The 22910-nt window shown below is 41.7% G+C and overlaps 1 protein-coding gene across 1 annotated transcript in view; it reads left to right on the top strand.

The window, feature by feature from the left end:
• The window catches only part of LOC309549367 (uncharacterized protein), a 38458-nt gene extending 18686 nt beyond the window's left edge, over positions 1 to 19772 (top strand). Inside the window, exons 3-8 of the mRNA XM_082249585.1 lie at positions 1333 to 1477; positions 5742 to 5855; positions 6123 to 6267; positions 8392 to 8540; positions 15352 to 15491; positions 19557 to 19772. Of these exons, the coding sequence (XP_082105711.1) occupies positions 1333 to 1477; positions 5742 to 5855; positions 6123 to 6267; positions 8392 to 8540; positions 15352 to 15491; positions 19557 to 19678 (815 nt within the window). The 3' untranslated portion in view covers positions 19679 to 19772. The remainder of the gene's footprint in view (positions 1 to 1332; positions 1478 to 5741; positions 5856 to 6122; positions 6268 to 8391; positions 8541 to 15351; positions 15492 to 19556) is intronic.
• Positions 19773 to 22910: the final 3138 nt, after the last annotated feature.

Below are 22910 nucleotides of genomic sequence, written 5' to 3'. Positions count from 1 at the left end.
CGTTCTGCCACTTTAAGAGTCGGCTGCAGTGTGACTAAACCACCTGTTCTATGGCCTCTATGGTAGCTCCGCTGCTCAGATGCGCTCTTTACTGTGCAAGATGAGGAGCACTATCACTTCGCCCTCAAAGGGCTAAATAGTTCCACTGTGGCAGGCGCAACACTACAAAGTGCCTTATGCGCTGTGGCATTAGAAGAATTGGATTTCTCTGACTTCAGTCTAACCAGACTGTCTGTTACTCTATAAATTCCTCCAATACCGTTCTATGCAAAGCAGTAGGTTTAAAGAGCACACCAAACGCTTAAGATATCTTCTTTATTGACTTAAACTTTTCTTCATATATAACACTGACACTTTGCAGCAGACAGTCCATGTACAAACATGTGCTGAATACAGTATAATAAATGGTGGATATATTTCTCTCTCTATTGCTGTTTGCTATAATGATTGAAGTTTACTATGGCGTTAGAGTTGGTTTGGGTTTGTTCGATTTAACTTTTGAAGTTTGGTATAACTTTGCTAGGACGTATGGATTGTTTGATAGTTTGAGTTTGTTCGGTGGAACTACAAGTGAACATATAACTAGTTCAGTATACAGCTCTAATCACATTACTAACAATAGGAACATATAGAACTGTTAATTACCTATTTTTGGCCACTTGCTTCCATAAAACATACTCTATGGATCTGTGTGTCTGTTCAGCTCTCTTCTGTAGTGGAAAATGAGAAGGCTGGCTGAAAGCATGAGGCTTCAGACAAAAAATGAGTGTAAGGCTGGCTGTAATTGGCCAAGACTGTTGCTGAGTGAGAGATTGGCTGTGATTGGCCACAAACTCCTTATGGGTAATAAAGTTTAACTCTGTGCTTTCTGGTTTAAATTCTGCTGTGTCTGAGCTTACCTTACTGGCATATAAATTAATCTTACAGGCATATTTTTCCTTTGCTTCTGTGAACACAACATACAACTGTTATGACATCCAAACAGGAAATCACAGTAAATAACCGCTTTTGTCTCTCACACATAAACATATGCACTGTATTAAGGTTATTAGCAGATCTAGCTGTATATGCATGTAGGTCATATTAGCAACCTAGGACAGGTTTTAGCTGGCCAGCTACACCACTAGCTTGTCAAGAGAAGGCAAAACGGTGCACGGGAGACAGGATGGGTGAGCTGGCCGGAGGAACCATAGTGTGGATGGGAGAGGTAAGTATAGAGCCTCTTTTATTGGTAGTTTTTCCTTCAGTATTGACACTGTAATGGTCAAGGTCTCTTAAGTGATCCTCCTTCTGTACAGTTTTTATCTCCAATTACTCCTTTTCCCATTACAGGAATATTCTTGCAATCTGTAGGAAATATCTCAAATAATTACGGTACTGAATTTACACCATCAGGATGGACATTCATGATCTGGAATGTAATATTTGCTTGGCAGTTTCTTTGGCTTGGATATGTTCTTGCTGGAATCTGTAGACGGTAAGTGTAAGAATTGTGATGACTTGGCATTTGCAAAGTATTAGCAATAATGTACTCACTTAGCTTGCCACACTGGTTAAATGGAACTCCTTTTTTTTGCAGAAACATTGCCAGCAGGTACATTGATATTATGGCAGAAGAGACTCTGGGGGATCCATAAAGAGTGTCGCAGACACCCTTTAGAATTCTGTTTGGCCACTACACCAAAATCATTGGGGCTTGCACCTGATTCATGTACCTGTCAGATATTAGTACATTAATGTTTTGGACTTTGGTACTGAGGTCAGCATGTCTCCTTCTGTAGTGTGCCTTCTCCCTGGCCATTGCAGATGGACAGAGGACGTCTGTAGAATGGGTGGGGAGGAACTGAAAGACAAATTCCCATCAAGTGCACCTTACTGTTGATTGACACTGGACAGCAGTTGGTGGATCCATAGCAGCTATTCCCTCCAATAATGATTTTTAAATCTGCCCACTGCTAGCCACTCAAAAATAAGGCATCTACCAGATCTAATCTCTGTTTTCCATGAGGCTCCACTCGCCCAGTGACTCAAGTAATTTCACATATGTAGGCATTGCCATATTTACATAATGGCATCACCAGTATCCCTGGCTTCTTTGTTTACATTTAAATTGTGGTTGAGGAATCTCGAGGCCAACAGCTGAATGGGCTGGCAATAGAGCTTTGTGTGGAAAACTGTCACAATCATAACAGCTTCCCAACACAGACATGCCCTGCTCCGAGTACTGGTGGACACCAGCTCTCCCAGAGCTGGTCCCAATTACCACTAGCTTCCTAATATGCAAAATTCATGAACAATCTGTTGCTGCCATAGCGACAGCTTCTTAAAGTAGCGGTAGTTAGAACTACCTGATTTTGTCATCTTTTGACTGTAATGTTATTTAAACTGGTGCAAATTCTTTCCTGAACTAGGTGCTGGCTGTTTTAAAGGGAACTACCACTGAAAAGGTGTTAAGGCTTTACTGAATTCCCCTGTCTGCTAGTCTCTTCTGCCATTAAAATATTTTCTTTTCTGCCCACTTTTTTATTTTTTTTTTTTTAGTTGTACATTGCACACGGTTACATAGTTAGTCTGGTTGAAAAAATACACCAGTTCAACTAACTGAAGAGGAAAAAAAATGTATACAATACTATACCCACAGTTGATCCAGAGGAAGCATGATACAATTTTCTCCAGCAGGGGAAACCTCTTTCCTGATCCCCCAAGATGCAATTGGATATTCCCTGGATAAACTTTACCTATAAATATTAGTATCCAGTTATAATATGTGTATCTAGGAAATAATCCAGTCCTTTCCTAAAACAATCTACTGAGCTGGCCAGAACCAGCTCTTAAGGGAGTCTATTGCATATTTTCACAGCTCTAACTGAAGAAGGCTTTCTGTATTTGGAGATGAATTCTCTTTTCCTCTAGATGTAAGGAGTGTACCCCCCTTGTCCTTGGTGATGACCTTAAAGTGAATAACTTCAACACCATGTTCACTATATGGACCACTTATGTATTTATATATGTTGATCATTTCCCCCCTTAATCTCCTCTTCTCAAGAGAGAATGAGTTCAGTTCCTCAGTAGCTGAGCCCCTCCATGCCTTTTATCCGTTTGGCTGCCCTTCTCTGGACTTTGATCCAGAGAACCCTGGACCAGTTATGATATCCTTTTTGTGTACCTTAGTGTACACTTTCAGCATGTTGTGGATGCCAGGATGAAGGAACTCTTGTGTGCAGATATTCATTAATATCTGGTCGGTCATTAAAGACCGCTAATGACTCTGGACCCCGAAGAAGACTGGGAGAGGATGGCAGTGGTGGGGATAGAGCAATGAGGGATAGCACATACGTCACATTGCTTGAGATGAGCACTTTGGAAGATGATAATAGAAAATATACTGCACATGCTTGCTAAGTATGGCAATGAGAGGAACAGCCTAGGGTCCCCCAAATGTTTCAAGTTATATTTTAAGGTACTAGTCAGCCTTGATTTTCATTTATATAGTACTGACTTTTTTTTTAGAGAATGCTGAAAAATTTAGGCTCCTTTCACACGGGCGCACAGAGTCTGTTCTGCTCAGCGGGGATCGATCCGCCGATCTCCACTGAGCAGGCGGATGACAGCGCCGTCTCCGCTCTGTGTGCAGAGACGGAGCTGTCAGATCCCCACTGTCCTCTATGGGGAGATCGGATGAGAACGGACCGCCTGTCCATTCTCATCCAATCCCATCCGATCTGATCCTACAGACGGATGGAAAATAGGGTTTCCATCCGTCCAGATTTCACAGACAGGATCGGATAGCAGCGGGTGTCAGCGGAGATGTCTCCGAAGACACCTGCTGCCCCATAGGAATGCATGGAGCATCCGATCAGGTCCGCCTGAAAAACTGACAGGCGGATCGGATCGCCCGTATGAAAGGGGCCTTACATCAGTCCATATGCTGAAAAAACTTGACCAACCTAATGGGGTTAATATACTTAAGCCCCGTGCACACGTTCAGATAATCGGACGACTTATCGTTCGCGTTTTGTAGCATGATACTAACATCGAATTCAACAATGCGTACAAACTGTATGATTTTTGTCGTACGATTCGGGAAAAGCTTCCTGGTTGCTTAGCTACGCATCAGATGGTGCAAAACAAAAACAATGGCAGCCAGGCTTTTTCCGTACTATTTTAGTGTTTCTGATCATGCGCGGTGTTTGTCGACCGATTTTTAGTGGACGCATAGTGTACTGATGAAACGATTGTCGTTCACAGGGCTATCGTACGACAGAGGTTTTCCAGTTTGTCCCTTCGGATTTTGTTGGACCAACTGTCGTGATCGGCTGTCGAAAGCGGTGTACTAACGATCAGATTATCGTGCGATCAGGGCGAAAGCGAGTTTTATCGTACGATTATCGGAACGTGTGTACGGGGCATTAAACTGGAGGGTGCAAAATCTAGTGCAGCTGTGCATGGTAGCCAATCAGCTTCTAACTTCAGCTTGTTCAGTTAAGCTTTGACAATAAAACCTGGAAGCTGATTGGTTTTTATGGAGAGCTGCACCAGATTGTGCACTCCAGCTTTAGTAAATCAACCCCAATGTCTTCATAGCAGTCAAAACTGAGATTGAAAGGCCAGTTTGGATTGAAGTCAATTAACCTGCCATGATGTTTTTGGACTGAGGGAGGAAAATGAACACACAAAGGAAATCCACTCAGTATGAAGAGAGCATTATGCAGATAGTGTCTTTACACTAGATTTATACCTAGGCGTGTGGCTGGGGGTGTGGGAATCGAATCTGTTCCTGCATCCGCAGTTAAATCGCACTGCTCTTAGGAGACATGCGAGGCTGCCATTTATTCTCAATGGCAACCCCACACATCTCAGCACGCATCGCGTTTGTGGGTGCGGGAACCACAGGGAAATCGCATGGTCAAAAAGACCATGTGATTTCCCTGCGGCTGCATTTTTTAAAAGGTGCGTGCACCTTTTTTTGTGGAAAAGCATATACAGCAGAATATTCATTGAAACAGGCTGCCATGCCTGTGCAAACGCAGCCCACACAAAACGCGGAAGTGTGAACCTAGGGTTAGTAGGAATCTGTCTATAGATACTAGTGCTGCAAAAGCAACACAGTTTGTACAATCTCCTGTAAGCCAGGAATACACATTACAATGTGATACATTTACAAAAAAACTATGTAGTGTAAGACCTACTTTCATAAATAATAAAACCAAAAACAAAAATTGTTAGTTTTCTTTTTTAGTCTCTTTACCTTTATTTTCATCTGTGGATCCTGCCACTGAGTGTTATTTTACACCTTCGGTAACGGACCAACCTGTCCAGCAAATGTGGTAGCCCAGATAAGCATGGATACCTTGCCACAAATTTTTGGCAGTGTTTAATTGTAAACCTGTTAACTTGCTGCACATGTTCACTGGCAAGTTGTACACTTACAGAGCATTCACTTGAAGCATAAGTTCTAGCTGACACTTTTCCAATTCGTAGCAAATTTGCGTGGCAAGTCTTTAGCAAGAGTGGTGAGTCTACAGCAAGAACACTACAAGTCTACAGTACAGTATAACAACCAGGCAAAAAGCATTTTCGGAAATATTGGTATAATTTTGTCCAAGAATAAGGCTGACCACATGGCTGACCATGTGGGATATACCCCTATTGTGGATGATTACAAGCTGCTGAAACAAGGATGATATTATAACATACTCTGTCAAATTAATTTTTCTTTTTTACTTTTCTCTTCCCCACAGGAGTGAGCTGGGGTGGATGTATTTAAAACCAGATGTGTTTCCAGTTTGGTTTTACTTTGTGTGGATACTCAATAACGTGCTTAATATAGGATGGCTTTTCCTCTGGGATCGAGAGTAAGTTACTGAATCAGTGAAAGTTTTATTACAGGAATGGGCAAATGTAATAATGAGTTGTGTAGTGACCAACAGCAACTAGATTTTAGTATGTGGTGCTCAGATATTTAAGAGATGCAGCTGAATTTGTCCCAGTCACACTATTCTAAGCTGAGTAAGGACCAGTAAAACAAAAATGTGTAAGATAGACAATCTTTGCAGCAATGTTCTTACACACCTTACAAAGTGCACGTGTTAAAAAAATATATATTTTTTTACATTTTTCAGATTATTTATTCCTGCACTGGTCTTTCTAGGAGCTATTGCTTTAACCAACCACATTGTGTTGTTTATTTCCTACCGAGCGCTATACCTTAATGGAGACTGGTTTTTCAGACAGCGGAGAGTGGATTTATGGCTAATTCGCATTTTTGTAAGTCACATTGCTATTAGTAAAAAGTATACTGTATATACCCAAAACTTTTGTAACTTTTGGATAATTTTATAAAGAGTTAAAACCCTTTATTTTTTTACTGCTTGTATCCCCTTGGTAAGATTTTCTTTAAATTCCTGTTGTAAAAAATGGAATAAGAAGTAGAAGGAAATCCATACAAAGTGAGAGAAATTCCCCTCTTGTCCCCAGAACAGGTGTCCCCAATGCAAGATTATGCCTCTTATCGTGTTCTGGGGACCACTATAAAATTCTGGATTTCCCATTCTATTTCTTGTTAGTCATTGTTATTGAAACATCATCAATGTGATGGTGAGATTTTCTGAAGGCATGTATTCCCTTACATGTGGATAGGAACCTTCCTTTCTGTGCTTTGTGTCAGCCACAGTGATGCAATAGTGTGGATAGTTACAGACCCAGCATGCATCGTACTGATTCCAAATGATCCGTAAGCAAACATATATCAGAATCCTCCACTATAAACACCATTTTGTCAACAGTGGCAGAAAAATGCAATACTTTTCCTGCAGAAAACAATGCATTTGGCCTCCCAAGGGAGCTGAATATGTGACAACATGGCTAGGTACTAGTCATGCGATCTTAGCAGAAGGCGCTTAGGAGGACCTTTTTTCAGGCAGAAATTGCTAATTAAATTTTTCTACCTGAAGTGAACTCTGATCTGAACTCTTCAGCTACTCCTTAGGTATAGTTCTCAAAGCACCATCTTGGTGCTGATCAGTATAAGGCTGGCCATAGCGATTTTCTTTCCTGCAAACACAGGTTGACACAGTGGCGGAATCCCTCCCACGGTGCCGTCCCTGCTGGGGGAACACGGAATATTTCTAGTGGCTATAACAGCCGCTAGCAATGGAAGATCCAACAGGCTGGTTTGTCCTGCTAAACCATGTAAGATTAGAACGGTCTATGGCGGGCTTAAGTTTTCCACACCATGGATGTCTGGGAGGTGGTAGAAGTTTTCGGAAAGGTTAATAGAATAGAATCAATAATAGATAATACTTTATTGTCAGTGTATACATTCAACAAAATGTATCAAGGTACTCTTTACGCTTAAGACCGTAGCATTAAAAACCTTTCTCAACATAACCACACATGCATATTTACTTCCTAACGCATTCCCCCATACCCATCCTTAAATTTACCAAAAAAAATAAATATGCTGCTAGCATTAGTAAATGGATAGGAAAGTAAATCCTAATTACTTGTTCTAAAATTTATTTTTATATTTCTTCAGTTACTTCCTGCTTTTCTGCCTAGGCAAATGATGTCAAACATCCCAGGAGTTTTCAGGATGGGAGGGGAGGAGGAGGGGTTTTCTCCATTAAGCACTCTTTTCTGCATGCATACTTGAGCTAAGGGCAGGAAGTAAATGCTACATGAATCATCTGCCCCTACTTAAGATGGCCATGGCCATAAATGCTAGGTGGGGGGTTTTCAAAGTGATTTCTCACGAAAATAAAGTATGGAGAAAGGGATGGATGGGGGAGTTTGCATTCAATATAAAAAATTGAATAGCATTTTTGGTTTGTGGTGCTCAGATGCAGTGAGGATCCGCTTTAAGGGAGATGCTCTCTTCTGGACACAAACAGCTTGCATCCAGGGGCAATCATCTGTCCCTAACTGCAGGTAATCACTCCATGTACAATTACAGCAGAAGACTGGCAGCTGCAGCCATTCATTTCTTTATACAAGCTGAGGAACCACAATTATCTGGATCCACCTGTGAATCCATCAGTAGGAACACTGGGTTTTTATCACAGCTGGCACTAAAATAACTTGTGAAGGAGGCTCAAACAATACCTTGAATACATAGGACCATCATAAAATAGCATGGTTGGCTCAACTATGTTTTCAGTCTGGGAGTCAGCTGTTCATTGCTCACAAATGCCTACTTTTAAGTGCACAATAGTAGGTACATTGGAAACATTTTCATTGACTATCACAGCTGTAAGAAGTTTTTACTTTTATTTTTTGTTCTTCATTCCTATTAACTATTATAAGTTTTTTTTTATTCCTGTTTTTATGTTGGAAAAAATACACAGGGCATGTATAACTGATTTATCTAAAGATATTTGGTTTGACTTCTAGGCACAGAATGGTATAGCTGTATATGCAACGTGGACTACGATAGCCTGTTTGCTGAATTTTGCTGTGGCCTTAACACACAATGGTCGCATTTCCAATAGTGTATCCACTACTGTATGTCTCTCCATCCTGGCTTTTGAGTTGGTACTATGGTATGTATCCTTAATGCATAGATTAATTTAGTCTATATTATATGTAGAAATGTTTAAAGTGTAAAAAACACAATGTAATATTTTGCACCTTACCAGCCCTTATGGTTGGGATCTTTTTTCTTTTTCAGACTTTTCCTTTATTTTCACCTAGTAGCCATGTGAATAACACACTTTTTGTCTTAACGAACCCATAGATTCGATTTTCTTTCCTTCCACACAGTCAGTGTTGATGGGGGAACCCCTCCCGCAGTACTATTGTATTCTGCCAGTGTGGGCGCAGTGAGGCTCCCTGGCCGGCAGAACACAATGAATATTGTTAAAAGCTATAGCTGCCTGCAGTAATAGTATGTAAAAAATCTGACAAGCTGGTTGTACCCAAGTCGATCAATGGATCAACTTTGGTACGATCAGCCTGTCAATACATGGATCAAATTTTGGCGGGTCCCTGCCGAACCAACTAAATTTTCGATCTATGTATGGCCAGCTTTAGAGTGACAACACTTATTCAACCTGCATCTATGGTGTCTATGGTATCTATGGTGGGACCCATGGTTTCACTCTAGGACAACCTTTGTTACATGGGGGGCGAGTAATGAGTAATTAGCAATTGACAGATGGCATTGGAAGAAAAATAGCATCATTTGATATGTCAGTTCAACCCATATCAGTACTTGCTAAAAATGCTCTTCACCTAAAAAAGAAAATGATTGATTGCAGCCACCATATTTAAGAACTGGTAAACTGCAATATATTAAATTTTTGTTTTTGTATTAAAGGGGAAGTACAGGCAACCACACTATAGATCATCAATCCTTTGTAGTCAGTGTTCGCAATCGATAAGCATTCTTCAAAACTTTAAAAAATTTTCCTTTGTATCGGATTTAGTATACAAATTGCCGCCTGTCACGTGACAATTCTTTATCGGCTTCCCCTGCCATTCACAGCAACTGGGTGTGTCAGTAGCTCCCAGGCACTGGGCGTGTTCATCAGTGAATACATAAAATTCCAGAAATGAAGTAGTACCCAGTGGTACGTCACTTCCGGCTAAAAGGAAACTGTGGAAAACGTTAGTAGGAGGAAATGACGCCAAGCGCCTGCTGTTTCAGCGACGTCCTTGCCATAGCAACAGGGAAGCATTTTGCTTCTGTCCCTGACCCGGCAGGTATAGTGAGCGATACCTGTGAGCTATTTCATCTCTCATCTGGGGACATGACATAGTGATTTATGTATCTTTGCTATTTCAACTCTCAGCTGCAGCCATATAAACGTATTTCATGAGAGTGCGTGTGTGGGTGCATGAGAATGGGTATGTGTGTGCATGCATGAGAGTGTGTCAGTCTGTGCATGAGAGTGTGTCAGTCTGTGCATGAGAGTGTGTCAGTCTGTGCATGAGAGTATGTCAGTGTGTGTGTGTGCGCGTGCATGAGTGTGCATGCATGAGAATGCATGTGTGTGCGCATGCGTTTGTGCGTTTTTGTGAGTGTGCATGATAGAGTGTGTGTGCATGAGTATCTATATGTGTGAGAGTGCGTGTGTGCATGCATGATTGTGCGTTTGAGTGCATTTGTGTGCATAAGAGTGCGTTTGTGTGAGTGCGTCTGCGAACGTATGTGCGTAAGAGTGCATTTGTAAGAGAGTTTTTTTTTTTTTTGTGTGCATGACAGTGCTTTATGTGAGTATGTAAGTGTGACAATGCTTTTGTGTGAAATATTTTATGTGTATGTGGGTGTGTTTGGGTGATTGTGAGTGTGATAGTGCGTTTGTGTGTGTGTGTGAGTGCGTTTGTTCAGTGCATTTGTGTAGGCGTGATTTTGTGTCTGTGAGTGCGTGTGTAAGTGCGTTCGTGTGTGTCTATGTGTGTGTTTGTGCGTGTTAGTGTGTGTGTAAGTGCCTTTGTGTGAGCATGATAGTGCACATGTAAGCATTTGTGTGAACGTGATAGTGCATTTGTGTGTTAGCGTGTGTGTAAGTGCGTTTGTGTGAGCGTGATAATGCGTTTGTGTTAATGCTTTGTGTGAGCGTGATACTGCGTTTGTGTGTGCGCTTGCGTGAGTACCCATGTGAGTGTGTCCGTGTGTGAGTGTGTCTGCGTGTGTGAGCTTGTTTGTGTATTTTGTAAGCACGTTTGTGTGTGCGTGTGTGCTTGTGAGCACGTTTGTGAGTGCGGTGCGATCCTATGATGGCTGTGATCTTCCGACACAGCCAAGCACAGATCAGGATATGGGCACTGTGATTAGTCCTCCTTCTGATCATGTGATGGCTGTGTCAAATCACAGCCTTCATAGTGTAAACCGAGACACATGTCTGTGTTAGTTCTCCCCGCTGTGCTCAGTGACAGCTAAGTGTGAGGGGTGGTGGAGCTGCAGCCTCTGTGACAGCTCTCTGTGTAAGAGCTGATTTTACACACAGAGCTGTCACAAATTACACAGACTGCAGTCATCCCCACACATAGTACACCAAACACCACGGTTCCTGTCCCATGAACATCTGTACCAATGCACAAAATATCTGTCACACTGTCCAATCACATCTATACCAGTGCACAAAGCATCTATTCATGTCCAATCCCATCTCTACTAGTGCACAAAATATCTGTACCAGTGCAAAAAACCTCTGCAATAGTACAATAGTGTTCAATTTCAACATCTGTCAGTGTCCACTGGGGGACGATCAATATCTGACATAGTGTACAAGAACACAAAAACATCTGTCAGTATACCAGAGTCCCACCAATAAATAAAAAAAATGTACGCGCCCCCGTCCTTGTGTGCAAAGGTGAACGTGCATGTTGGTCCCGTAGGCATACGTAAACATCGATTACACCACACATGTGAGGTATCACCGCGAACAAGAGTGAGAACAAGAATTCTAACACTAGACCTCTTCTGTAACTCTAAACTAGTAACCAATAAACATTTTTCTAAGAAAATATGTAATGGGATTTTTTAGGTGCTCATAAACAAGAAATTAAACCTTGTATCAAAAAAAAAAAAAAAAAAAAAAAGTTTTATTTCACATGTTCAAAGTTAAGAAACAAATAAAAAAAAAAAAAAAACATCATTACAAATTTATACAGTCATTGGACACAGGTTTCCACTCAACATGTTTCACCACAACTGTGGCTTCCTCAGGAGACTTCTAGAACCTATGGTAACCTATAGTAACACTACAGGTAAATAAGAAACATTGTAAGTTCATTACACAAGTACGGACCCGGACAGTCCACAAAAATCAATACAAAACACAATTATACATAAATTGCAATATAATGCAAACACGTATGACATTCTTATATCTATAAGACATCTAATGAATAGTTCTCACCCCAGATTTGTTTTAAAAATTTGATGGTAAAATCATGAGTAAACAGGCCTGCAGAGTATCAGTGTGCCATAGAGAGAATATGCCCCCTAGTGGAACCTGCAAGAATGTGAGATCAATCCTAATTGAGGGTCTGAAATGGTTAGATTTTCTTAGTTATGTATTATATTATAAACTCCCCAGATTTAACTTTAAAATGCAGCAACCTGTTACCCACCATATCCAAGAGATTGAACCTGAAGATAAAATCAAATAGGATCCTATAATCAACTTTCTACTGTTTGGTACACCAATGTTCCAAAGACAGTGATTTCATTAATTGGAGTTGCCTATGTGGATATATGCAACAAACAATCACCATGGGGATTCAACCAAACCAACAAAAATGCACAACATCAGTCCATTTGAACATATCACATAACCCTCTTACCTCAATAAGATTGGCCCCCAATGAACCAAAGGAAAATAAATTGCCAATCCACGTTTGGAATGACCATTTCAAGCAGGCAATTCAAACCATATACATTTGCGATGCCTCTAAACTGGAGCTATCCCCTAGGTAAAACAAATGTCACAATATACTTACACCTCGTATATCCATTCCCCAATCCAGATTACACTCACCAGATCTCTGATTAATAACAATCATTAAAAAATTCCACACCGTTGGGTGTCTCGGAAGTAGTTATGACGAAATGCGTCTGGGCGTGACCACGCGACACCCAACGCTGACGGCTGTACATCTCGACCCGGAAATCGCCGCTCTCAATTCAATTGGGATAGATGACCGAGATTGTGCAGTACGAGCAGGTGATGAGCCATTTTTCAAAGTGGAACTACTTCTGAATATGATGTGATGTTATTGCTGTGGAATTTTTGAATGATTGTGAATGTATATAAGGAGGGAGACTTTTTTTTTTTTTTTACAATAAACAATTTTAGCACCATTATGCTATGTAGCTTGTTTTTTTTTCCTTTTATGGACGAGAAAGAAATGCTATATTCTGAATTTCCATAAAATTAAGTGGGTAATAACAAGTGACATTGCGGACAGTGATCGGATATGTCAGCTTCTGTGATTCCACATTAAGAAGGATTAGTTAATATAGAGTGATATAAATCAGAGATTTTGGGAGTGGATACACAAGGTGTGGTGACGGAACACTATATCGATTGTATAAGGACTGTCTGACGCATTTAGCAGTTTGTCCGGATAAGACTTTGCTATATATTCACTCCATGTGAAGACACGCGGTGTTGTTTCTGTCATATTGAATGAGCGCTGCTAAATGTTTTTGATTATGTTGCATGATTTAAAACATTATTTTGTATACAATATATTATAGCAGCAGCTATAGAGGTGGACGTTTACCATCAACATTGGATAATTAGTGATCATTTCTTTCCTTGCTACATGAATGCTTGGCTGTGTGGGGGAATAATTTGCCTGATTTAAAATGCCACAATATATTGGAATTCATCTAATTTATATCTCCACTTGCAACCATGCCACAATATATTGGAATGCACTTGGATGCTTTGGAATCCATCCTTTAGTTTATAAGTGTTAGGAATCTGTGTGTGTGTGTGTTTTATGTGCTGCTGGTGAGCATAACATACTTCCAGTGCCTGCCCGCTCTCCCTCTCTCTCCGGAGAACCTGCCAGCCAAAACGAACCTATGAAGACAGGAGGAGATCATATTCTGTGAAGAATAGGAGGGATGGGGGTGGGGCTGGGCAGGTCTAGGCATGCCTGTCTAAGAAAGACCGACAACCTTTTCAGGAAGTAAAAGGGAGATAGCGTTGTCGGTGAAGAACAAGAAGAAGGTGATTGTCTAGCTTAGATAAGACTTTCTAAGCTAGACAATTAGCTAGCCAGAAAATGAAAAATATCAAAGATAAATATATTTAACATACTATTAATAAGAAAAATGTCATTTTTGTCTGGAATTACCCTTTACGTTTTTGACCTTCAGTGCTACTTGGCCATGGCAGCTGATCTAGTTGTGTGCTCAACTTTTTTAGCAAACATTTGATGTTTTTTTTTTTATGTCTTATTTTTTAATGTATAATTATATTATTATGTTATATAAATGTTCTGGGGGTTTTTTTAAGAGGGGAAATTTGTGAGTTTGCCCATTTTTCAGTCTGCCTTTTGATAACTGCTTTCCTGTCATTTCTGACAATTTTTTATTAAAGTGCACCTCGTGGACAGCATTAAAGAGCTGTACATGGACTTTTTTAGGCTAAGGCCCCTTTCACACATGTCCGTTCCGCCGACGGACTCCGTTTTTCTCAGCGGGGATCGATCCGCTGAGCAGGCAGATGACAGCTCCGTCTCCGCTCTTTGCGGAGACGGGGGTGTCAGATCCCCGCTGTCTATGGGGGAATCGGATGAGAACGGACCGCCTGTCTGTTCTCATCCGATCCGCCAGACGGATGGAAAATAGGGTTTCCATCCGTCCAGATTTGACGGACAGGATCGGATTGGATGTCAGTGGACATGTCTCCGCTAGAGATGCATGGGGCATCCGTTCAGATCCGCCTGAAAAACTGACAGGCGGATCTGAACGGACCGTATGTGTGAAAGGGGCCTAACAGTTAAACTTTCAGTTGAAATACATATGATCCACCACTTCTGCACAGTGAGATGGTTGAATGCTTTCTATGTTACCTCTCTACCTCCAGTCTGCTCATTGGACAATGAAATCTGCATCAGCACTTTTGTGTAATAATCAAGGAAGTGATCAAGTATATATATCTGAACCAAGAAATACTTATTTTCTTCTTTCTGGCTGCTGTATATAGTGTGACAGAGTTGTGTGAATCACAAGAGTGCTTAAAGCGGAGTTCCACCCAAAAGTGGAGCTTCCGCTTTAGGTAGTTCTAACCCCCTGACATGCCACATTTGGCATGTCATTTTTTTTGGGGGGGGGGGAGCGGGTACCTAGTTTTGACAGGTACCCGCTTCCACTTCCGCTCGGAGCGCCGCGGCGCCCTGAGCGGAAGTTCTCCTCTCCCCCTCCCTCCCTGCAATCTTCTGGGACATGTCAGAGGTCCCAGAAGATTTCCGGCCAATCACAACACGTAGCGCAACTCGAGCATGCGCAGTGCGTACCCGGCTGTGAAGCCGCAAACTGTCACAGCCGGGTGCCCACACCAGTGATGCCGGTGCCGCAGAGCAGAGAGGGAGAAGAGCGAGGCTTCGGGCGGACGCATTGCTGGACCGTTAGATAGGTGAGTGTGTGTTTAGGCTGGAACTCCGCTTTAAGCAAAATATAAAACAATTTGGCAGTTAAAACTGTAAATGTACATATTTCAGCAGTGTATTTTGCCTTTTGCCAATTCTTTTGATGTAACTATTTTGTTCCACAAGCTATTAGCCATACGGGTGAGGTTATACTTTAAATCCCCTAGAGCCCCTGGCAGGGAAGAGAGAATGTTTGCTATGGTTTATCATTAATACTGTCTGAACGATCTATCATTGCAGGTTTATATTGGAAAACGTTTTACTTGACAAATATGTCCGCTATACATTGACTGTGTATCCTGTGGTTATTGTGGCTTTATCGGGATCTCTGGACAAGAACTTCCAAGAGTCCTCTCCCAATGTAAATAACATCTTTATAGGTAAGTACTGTACTTTCCAGATGGTGTAAAATGGGGAGAGGAGGGGGGCAGGATCGAAGACCATGCTTTTGTAAAAGTAAACCGTCTTTATTGTATTCTCAAAAAATCTTCAAAAACAGACTTCTTCAGCAAACACAAAACCTCCACCAGGGTTTAGGGGATCCCATCTGCTTTGGGATGCCACAAAGGCCGCAGGAGTTTTGCAAACAGTCTATACTTGCTCACAGCTGTGAACAACTCCCACTCCCAAACAAGCACTTGCCAAACCAGAGAGTACTGAAATCAGTCCTCTCTTCTTCAACCACACAGTGTTGTAGTGGTTGGCACTTTCACCTAGCAGCAAGAGGGTCGCTGGTTCGAATCCCAACCACGACACTACCTGCCTGGAGTTCGCATGTTCTCCCTGTGCCTGGGTGGGTTTCTTGAGGGCAGGGACTGATGTGAATGTGTAATGTATATGTAAAGTGCTGCGTAAATTGACAGCGCTATATAAGTACCTGAAATAATAATAATAATAACCACATTACCCCAAAACCCTTCACCTTGCATTGGTGAGAACCCCTGAGTACTAAAAATGTCCCTTGCACTGCCTAAATATTCTGGATGGACCCTATGCACACTGCTATACACACTGATAGTGAAAAGATCCCTGTTTTTCATTGCATAGTTTATTGAAAAGGGTGTATAGCAGCGTGCAGAGGGTCCATCCAGAATTTGAAGTGTTAATATGTTGTCACAAGAATCAATCAGGAATGGGCATTTGTTGGAATCTACATCTTCACTCTTAAAGTAGAACTAAAGGCTGCTAGCAAGTGGGTGGGATTTTACCAAAATGTCCAAGTGCACACAGCATACCTGCACATTATAGCACACTAACCTGCCAAAGGGATCCCTCCAATGCTGCCACAGCTGCTATCTCTCTCCTTGGCACTGCTGACATCTTTAGCCAGTCTTCTTCTGATTTCTGCTTTTTCAGCCATTTTAGTTGGCCAGTCAGCATGCACAGCTCAGTGCACTAACAAGATTGTTGGCAGGCAAAAAATGAGCTTCTTATTGCAGAAGAAACCTAGTACTGTATGTCCCTTCAGTAATTTAAAGGCCAACCTCCCAGCAGTTTTTTAGTTCTGCATCAATTTGGTATATTAGCACATACACGTGACTATATTGTCAAAAGTATTGGGACACCTGCCTTTACACACACATGAACTTTAATGGCATCCCAGTCCTAGTCCATAGGGTTCAATATTGAGTTGGCCCACCCTTTGCAGCTATAACAGCTTCAACTCTTCTGGGAAAACTGTCCACAACATTTGGAGGTATGTCTATGGGAATGTTTGACTGTTCTTCCAGAAGCGCCTTTCTGAGGTCAGGCACTGATGTTGGACGAGAAGGCTTGGCTCACAGTCTCCGCTCTAATTCATTCCAAAGATGTTTTATCGGGTTGAGGTCAGGACTCAGGCCAGTCAAATTCCTCCACCCCAAACTCGCTCATCCATTTCTTTATGGACCTTGCTTGTGTGCAGTCATGTAGGAACAGGAAGGGGCCATCCGAAAACTGTTCCCACAAAGTTGGGAGAATGAAATTGTCTAAAATGTCTTGGTATGCTGACGCCTTAAGATTTCCCGTCACTGGAACTAAGAGGCCAAGGCCAACCCCTGAAAAACAACCCCACACCATAATACCCCCCTCCAACAAATGATTTGCACCAGTGCACAAAACAAGGTCCATAATGACATGGATGAGTGAGTTTGGGGTGGAGGAACTTGACTGGCCTGCACAGAGTCCTGAGCTCAAACAGATAAAACACCTTTGGGATAAATTAGGCCAGAGACTGCATGCCAAGCCTTCTCATCCACTATCAGTGCCTGACCTTACAAATTAATTATGAATGGTCAAACATTCACACAGACACACTCCTAAACCTTGTGGACAGCTTTCCCAGAAGAGCTGAAGTTGTTATGCCTGCAAAGAGTGGACCAACTCAATATTGAACCCTACAGACTAAGACATCAATGCCATTAGAGTTCATGTGCGTGTAAAGGCAGGTGTCCCAATACTTTTGACAATATAGTGTACTTAATGCCTGAATTTGAGAAATTTGAAAATTGATCCCTTGCAGTGGGGCTGCTCCCACACTGCAAGGGCTCACTGCTTGTTTAGGCTGGGAGGAGAAGAGAAGTTTTTTTAACTTACCTGATCCTCCGCTCCCCTGGCAAAGGGAGCTCCCCCATGATCCATCAGTGGACTGTCCCCCCGGTGTCATCACGTCCAATGCAGAGCTATCAAACCTGCATTATTATTGTGACCTCAGGACCTTAGACTGTTGGAGTGTGGGGGAAAAGACTCTGCAGGGATTGGTCTATCAGCATGGAGGAACAGAGGGTCAGGTAAGTAAATACAGTGCTCAAAAAAAAAAAAAAAAATTAAAGGAACACTTTGAAAACACATCAGCTCTCAATAGGGAAAAATATCATGCTGGATATCTATACTGATAGGGACTGGGTAATGTGTTAGGAATGAAAGGATGCCACATTGTTTGATAGAACTGAAAATGATCAAACTACAGAGGGCTGAATTCAAAGACACCCCAAAAATCAAAGTGAAAAAATGGTGCAGCAGGGCAGGCTAGTCTATTTTGCTGAAATTGAATTGCAGCAACTCAAAATGGTACTCAGTAGTTTGTATGGCCCCCCACGTGCTTGTATGCATGCCTGACAATGTTTGGGCATATTCCTAATGAGATGACGGATGGTGCCCAGGGGTATCTCCTCCCAGATCTGGACCAGGGCATCCCTGAGTTCCTGAACAGACGGAGGTGCAACTTGGCGGCGCGGGATGGCCCGAAACATAATGTCCCAGAGGTGTTCTATTGGATTTAGGTCTGGCGAGCGTTGGTGCCATTTAATGGTATCAATTCCTTCATCCTCCAGGAACTGGCTTCATACTCTCGTCACATGAGGTCAGGCACCAGTGTAGGGTCTGACAATGGCAGTCAGGGTGCCATTGTCTAGACTGTAGAAGTCTGTGCGTCCCTTCATGGATTTGCCTACCCAGACCATCACTGACCCACCACCAAACCGGTCATGCTGAATGATGTTACAGGCAGCGTAATGTTCTCCATGGCTTCTCAAGACCACTTCACGTCTGTCATATGTGCTCAGGGTGAACCTGCTCTCATCTGGAAAAAAGCACAGAGTGCCAGTGGCAGACCTGCCAATTCCGGTGTTCATTGCCAAATGCCAATCAAGCTCCATGGTGCCAGGCAGTGAGCACAGGGTACACTAGAGAATGTTGGGCCCTCAGACCACCCTCATGAAGTCTGTTTCTGATTGTTTGGTCAGAGACATTCACACCAGTGGCCTGCTGAAGGGCATTCTGTAGGGCCTTGGCAGTGCTCATCCTGTTCCTCCTTGCACAAAGGAGCAGATACCGGCCCTGCTGAGTAACTGCCTTTCTCCTGGAATCTCTTCTATGCTCTTGGGACTGTGCTGGGAAACACAGCACACCTTCTGGCAATGGCACCTATTAATGTGCCATCCTGGAGAAGTTGGACTGCCTGTGCAATCTCTAAGGGTCCAGATATCGCCTCATGCTACCAGTAGTGACATTGACCCTAGCCAAATGCAAAACCAGTTAAAAACAGTCAGATGAATAGTCAGAAAAAAAATGGTCAGTAGCTTCCACTTGTAAAACCATTCCTGTTTTGAAGGTCGTCTCATTGTTGCCCATCTAGTTCACCAATTGTTAATTTCATCATTTCAAAGTAGCTGAAACGGATTAACAGCCCCTCTGCTACTTACCTGACCATATCGAAATTAATAAAAAGGGTTCCTTTAACTTTTTTGAGCAGTGTATTCTTTAACAAATTATAACATCAGTTGTTTTCTCATACTTCACTTCTGTATATGCAAACTGTGATTCTGATGCAAGCTCTCCAGTTGTTCTGTATGGATACAGCCTGTCTCGGAGTTATGTAGCTGGTTGATGGAACTGTGACCTAAAATCATAGATAAGTTGTTGTTTATGTGTGTTTTTTATTTTTTTTATTTTTATTTTTTTTGCAGCTGTGTTGTTGGCTGTAGCCTGTGCTGTGTTCGTTGTGCGTCTTGTGCTAGTCCTATGGAGACATTTCCAGCAGCCATTATACACCAGAGCATCAAGCAAGTCCACATTTCCTCTGTCCTAAAAGGAATGTAAAATGTAATAAAGACCTGACGATAGTAACACGCTGTAACAAATCGGGAACCAAGATAGCATGGGCCCCATGTATTAGCTTGTCTAAACTTTCTGAACCCAATTGTCCTGAGCAGTATTCAGATTGGTAGCTGCAGGAAAATCAAACAGTTCTCAGGACTTAATCATCAATAAATAGCGTCCATTATTATAAATTACCTCCTATTTATTCTTTGATATGACCACTATACAATCTAAATTCTTAGTTTCTGTACAATCTCCTTTTCAATTTACCAACACTAAGTAATAAAAGGACAAACCTAAAGCCATTTCCTTTGTATTACTTGAGGCAGACCTTAGTAACCCACAGATAATGGTGGATCTAAAGGAAGTTGTACTATCAGATTGTATAGTATATGGTCAGCTTAAAGTACAACTAAGGGCAAAACAATTTTTTTTTTTTTTTAGTTTTGGATAGAGTGGAGAGGAATTAGAACCCCTGTAGGTTTTTATTGCTGTCTGTGCCCCCCGTTAAGGAGATTCACTCTCTCTGTTTGTCCTGTTTACCAGTATCAATAAAAGTGAAAGTAAAAGAAAATCCTACATTTTGTGTTTTCCCCAGAAATGTAATACAGGGGAAATCTTCCAATGGGGACACTTTTTTTCTGGTGACCTGGGGGTCCCCAAGGAATTCCCTTAATTTTCAGGGATTACCTCTCACTTCCTGTTTGGCTATGGGAAAGGAAGTGAAGGGAAATCTCCGTAATGGAAGACAGATGGTGGGGGAAAAAAATCCCTCCCTTACTCAAAAAATGAAAAAAAAAAAGGTTTTCCCATAGTTCTACTTTAAGAGAGCACCTATATAGCCAGTAAAAGGGAAAGCTATTGCTAGGTCAATATACACAGTAACATTTTGATTGTATGATCCATCCAAGCTTATCACTAACAATGTAATGCAAAGGTCATATAAATTAGATACCGCCTATTATTAATAAATAATATTAAATTAAAAAAAAATTGATTATTAAATATTACAATATTTTGTAGAATTCAATCAAAATGTTAGTGTCTGTGGTCAATTTAAAATATTACTTGAACAGTTGTGAAGAATTACTGTACATTCCTATGAATATGGGTGCCTTATATTTATGTTATTAGATATCATTAATAACAATATGCAGTAGTGAATTTTTAAAGCACTTTGTGAACATTAATGAATGCCCCTAATGCACTACCTACCTAACCCTCCTAATCAAATATAAAGAATAATGGCAGGCTCACACTTAGTTCAGCATGTGTGCCCTCGCTGGCCATTATTTTCAATGTGAGCTGAGCGGGTACAACATGTCCTACAGGACCCCACAGGATGAAATTACTGTTCAAATACAAGTGCATACAGGTCTATATTTGCTGTTACACATGTAATTGGTTGGGAAGGGAGGCGAGGGGCTGGGGTTGGAGGTCAAGGATTCTGAGAGGTAGGCTTTTACCTATGACCGGTAATCCTTAAATGCACAAATATGCTAGTCTAGATAAAGCTTACTGTCTGTTATTAGAACCAGCATGAAGTGTTCTTAAAGAGGAATTCCAGGTATAAAGATTTTATACATAGTTACATTGGTTCAGCTTGGACCATTATTGATACCATACCTGGCTGATGCTCTTGGAAACTGTAAATCATTGAAATAGACATCGCTACTCCAGTGATCACCACTTACTTCTGGGTCCTGTGCTGAGCAGATGCCCTACTGCATTCTGAAAACTAGAGGTTGGCTGCTCCTCACTGGCACCTTTCAGAGGTTGCTTTGCATTTTCAAAATACAAAGCGTTCTTTTTTGGATGAGGAGAAAAGCATCATGGGACCACCTCACCTCTCCACCTCTTCCATTCAGAGAACGCTTTGCATTCATTCATAACATTCAAAACATTCTCTGAATGGTGCCTGTGCTGAGTGGCTGGCCTCCTGTTTTTTACATTGCCGCAGGCCAGGCATTTAGAATGGGACCTGGAAACAAGTAGAGACCACTGGAGTAGCGGTGTCTGCTTCAATGAGGTGATTGGCCAGGTATGGTATATACAAGTTGGACTATGTATAAGATATCCATACCTGAAATCTGGAATTCCTCTTTATTTAGTTTTTGTGACCAGATCTCAGTAATGAAGGACTAACATGTAGACAGTTGTAACATATATGTAGATTTTATTGTACAGTATTTAAAGGGAAATGAAAACCCAACGGAAGTCGCATAACTTTTTATGTATTTGCAGTCCTGTACTCCTGCATGGTATGATTTAGCCTTGTGAATTTTGCAGGAAATGTCTTAAAATACCCTTTTCTCTCAGTAAAAATGCTGCTTTCTTCCCTGACACTCCAGTGCACGTTAGTTGCGGTCATGTGCACCACTTTATGCACATTACACGTCCCATAGTCCATCGCTGGAGCGAGAAACATAGGGTGGCTACAGTCCTACATACACTGGGACCATGAAGAACAAACATAGTCACCCTCTAACAGAAAGTCACATCACAGCAGCAAATTTAAAAAAAAAGATTGGAGATTTAGAGGAGCCTGAGAGTAAAATAAGGCACTTTTTTGAGTTAAAGGGTAACTCCACTTTTGTGGGGAAAAAAAAACAAATAAAAAAATGAATATAGCATAAATAATTGCTACACCATTCATATTGTAGATGAATGTTATTAAAAGGGAAGTACAGCCAACGCTCTTTTGGCTGTACCCGTTTTCAGTTGACAGCAGGATGAAGCCCGCTGTCGGCTGACATCACAGAGCCGGTCCAGGCTTGGGCAACTATGCCTGGACCAGCACCTGGCTCACCCTCTCAGCGAGCCATTGATAGCCTGAGCCAGCCACTCCTGCCCCCTCCACAGCCCAGCGCTCCAGTGAGCGCAAGGGGGGCGAGTAGGGAGCTCTGAGAACTGCACGATCAGCGGTGGTCGATTGCTTGGTTCTCAGTGTTAGAGCCATGGGGGACAGATGCAGCATCCAACTAGAGAAGTATGAATCTTAAAGAAAGAACAAAAAAAACATACATCTCTTAAAAAAAAAAAAAAAAAAGAAAAACTTAGCATTTTACCCTGCAGCGCTGTCGTTTTCTATAAAATTCAATACAATATGGCAACCTGAATGTTCTGTACACAGCTGGTGTATATCACTTCCTGCTAGTGTGGTTGGCTTATTGATTTCCCCAGAAGTCTGCACTAAGATACAAGTTAGATTTTGGGCATCC

This window comes from Pelophylax lessonae, assembly GCF_965119305.1.
Source record: "Pelophylax lessonae genome assembly, chromosome: 3".
Taxonomy (NCBI): domain Eukaryota; kingdom Metazoa; phylum Chordata; class Amphibia; order Anura; family Ranidae; genus Pelophylax; species Pelophylax lessonae.
The sequence above is the reverse complement of the archived record's forward strand: the minus strand, read 5'-3'. Positions and strand labels throughout refer to the sequence as shown.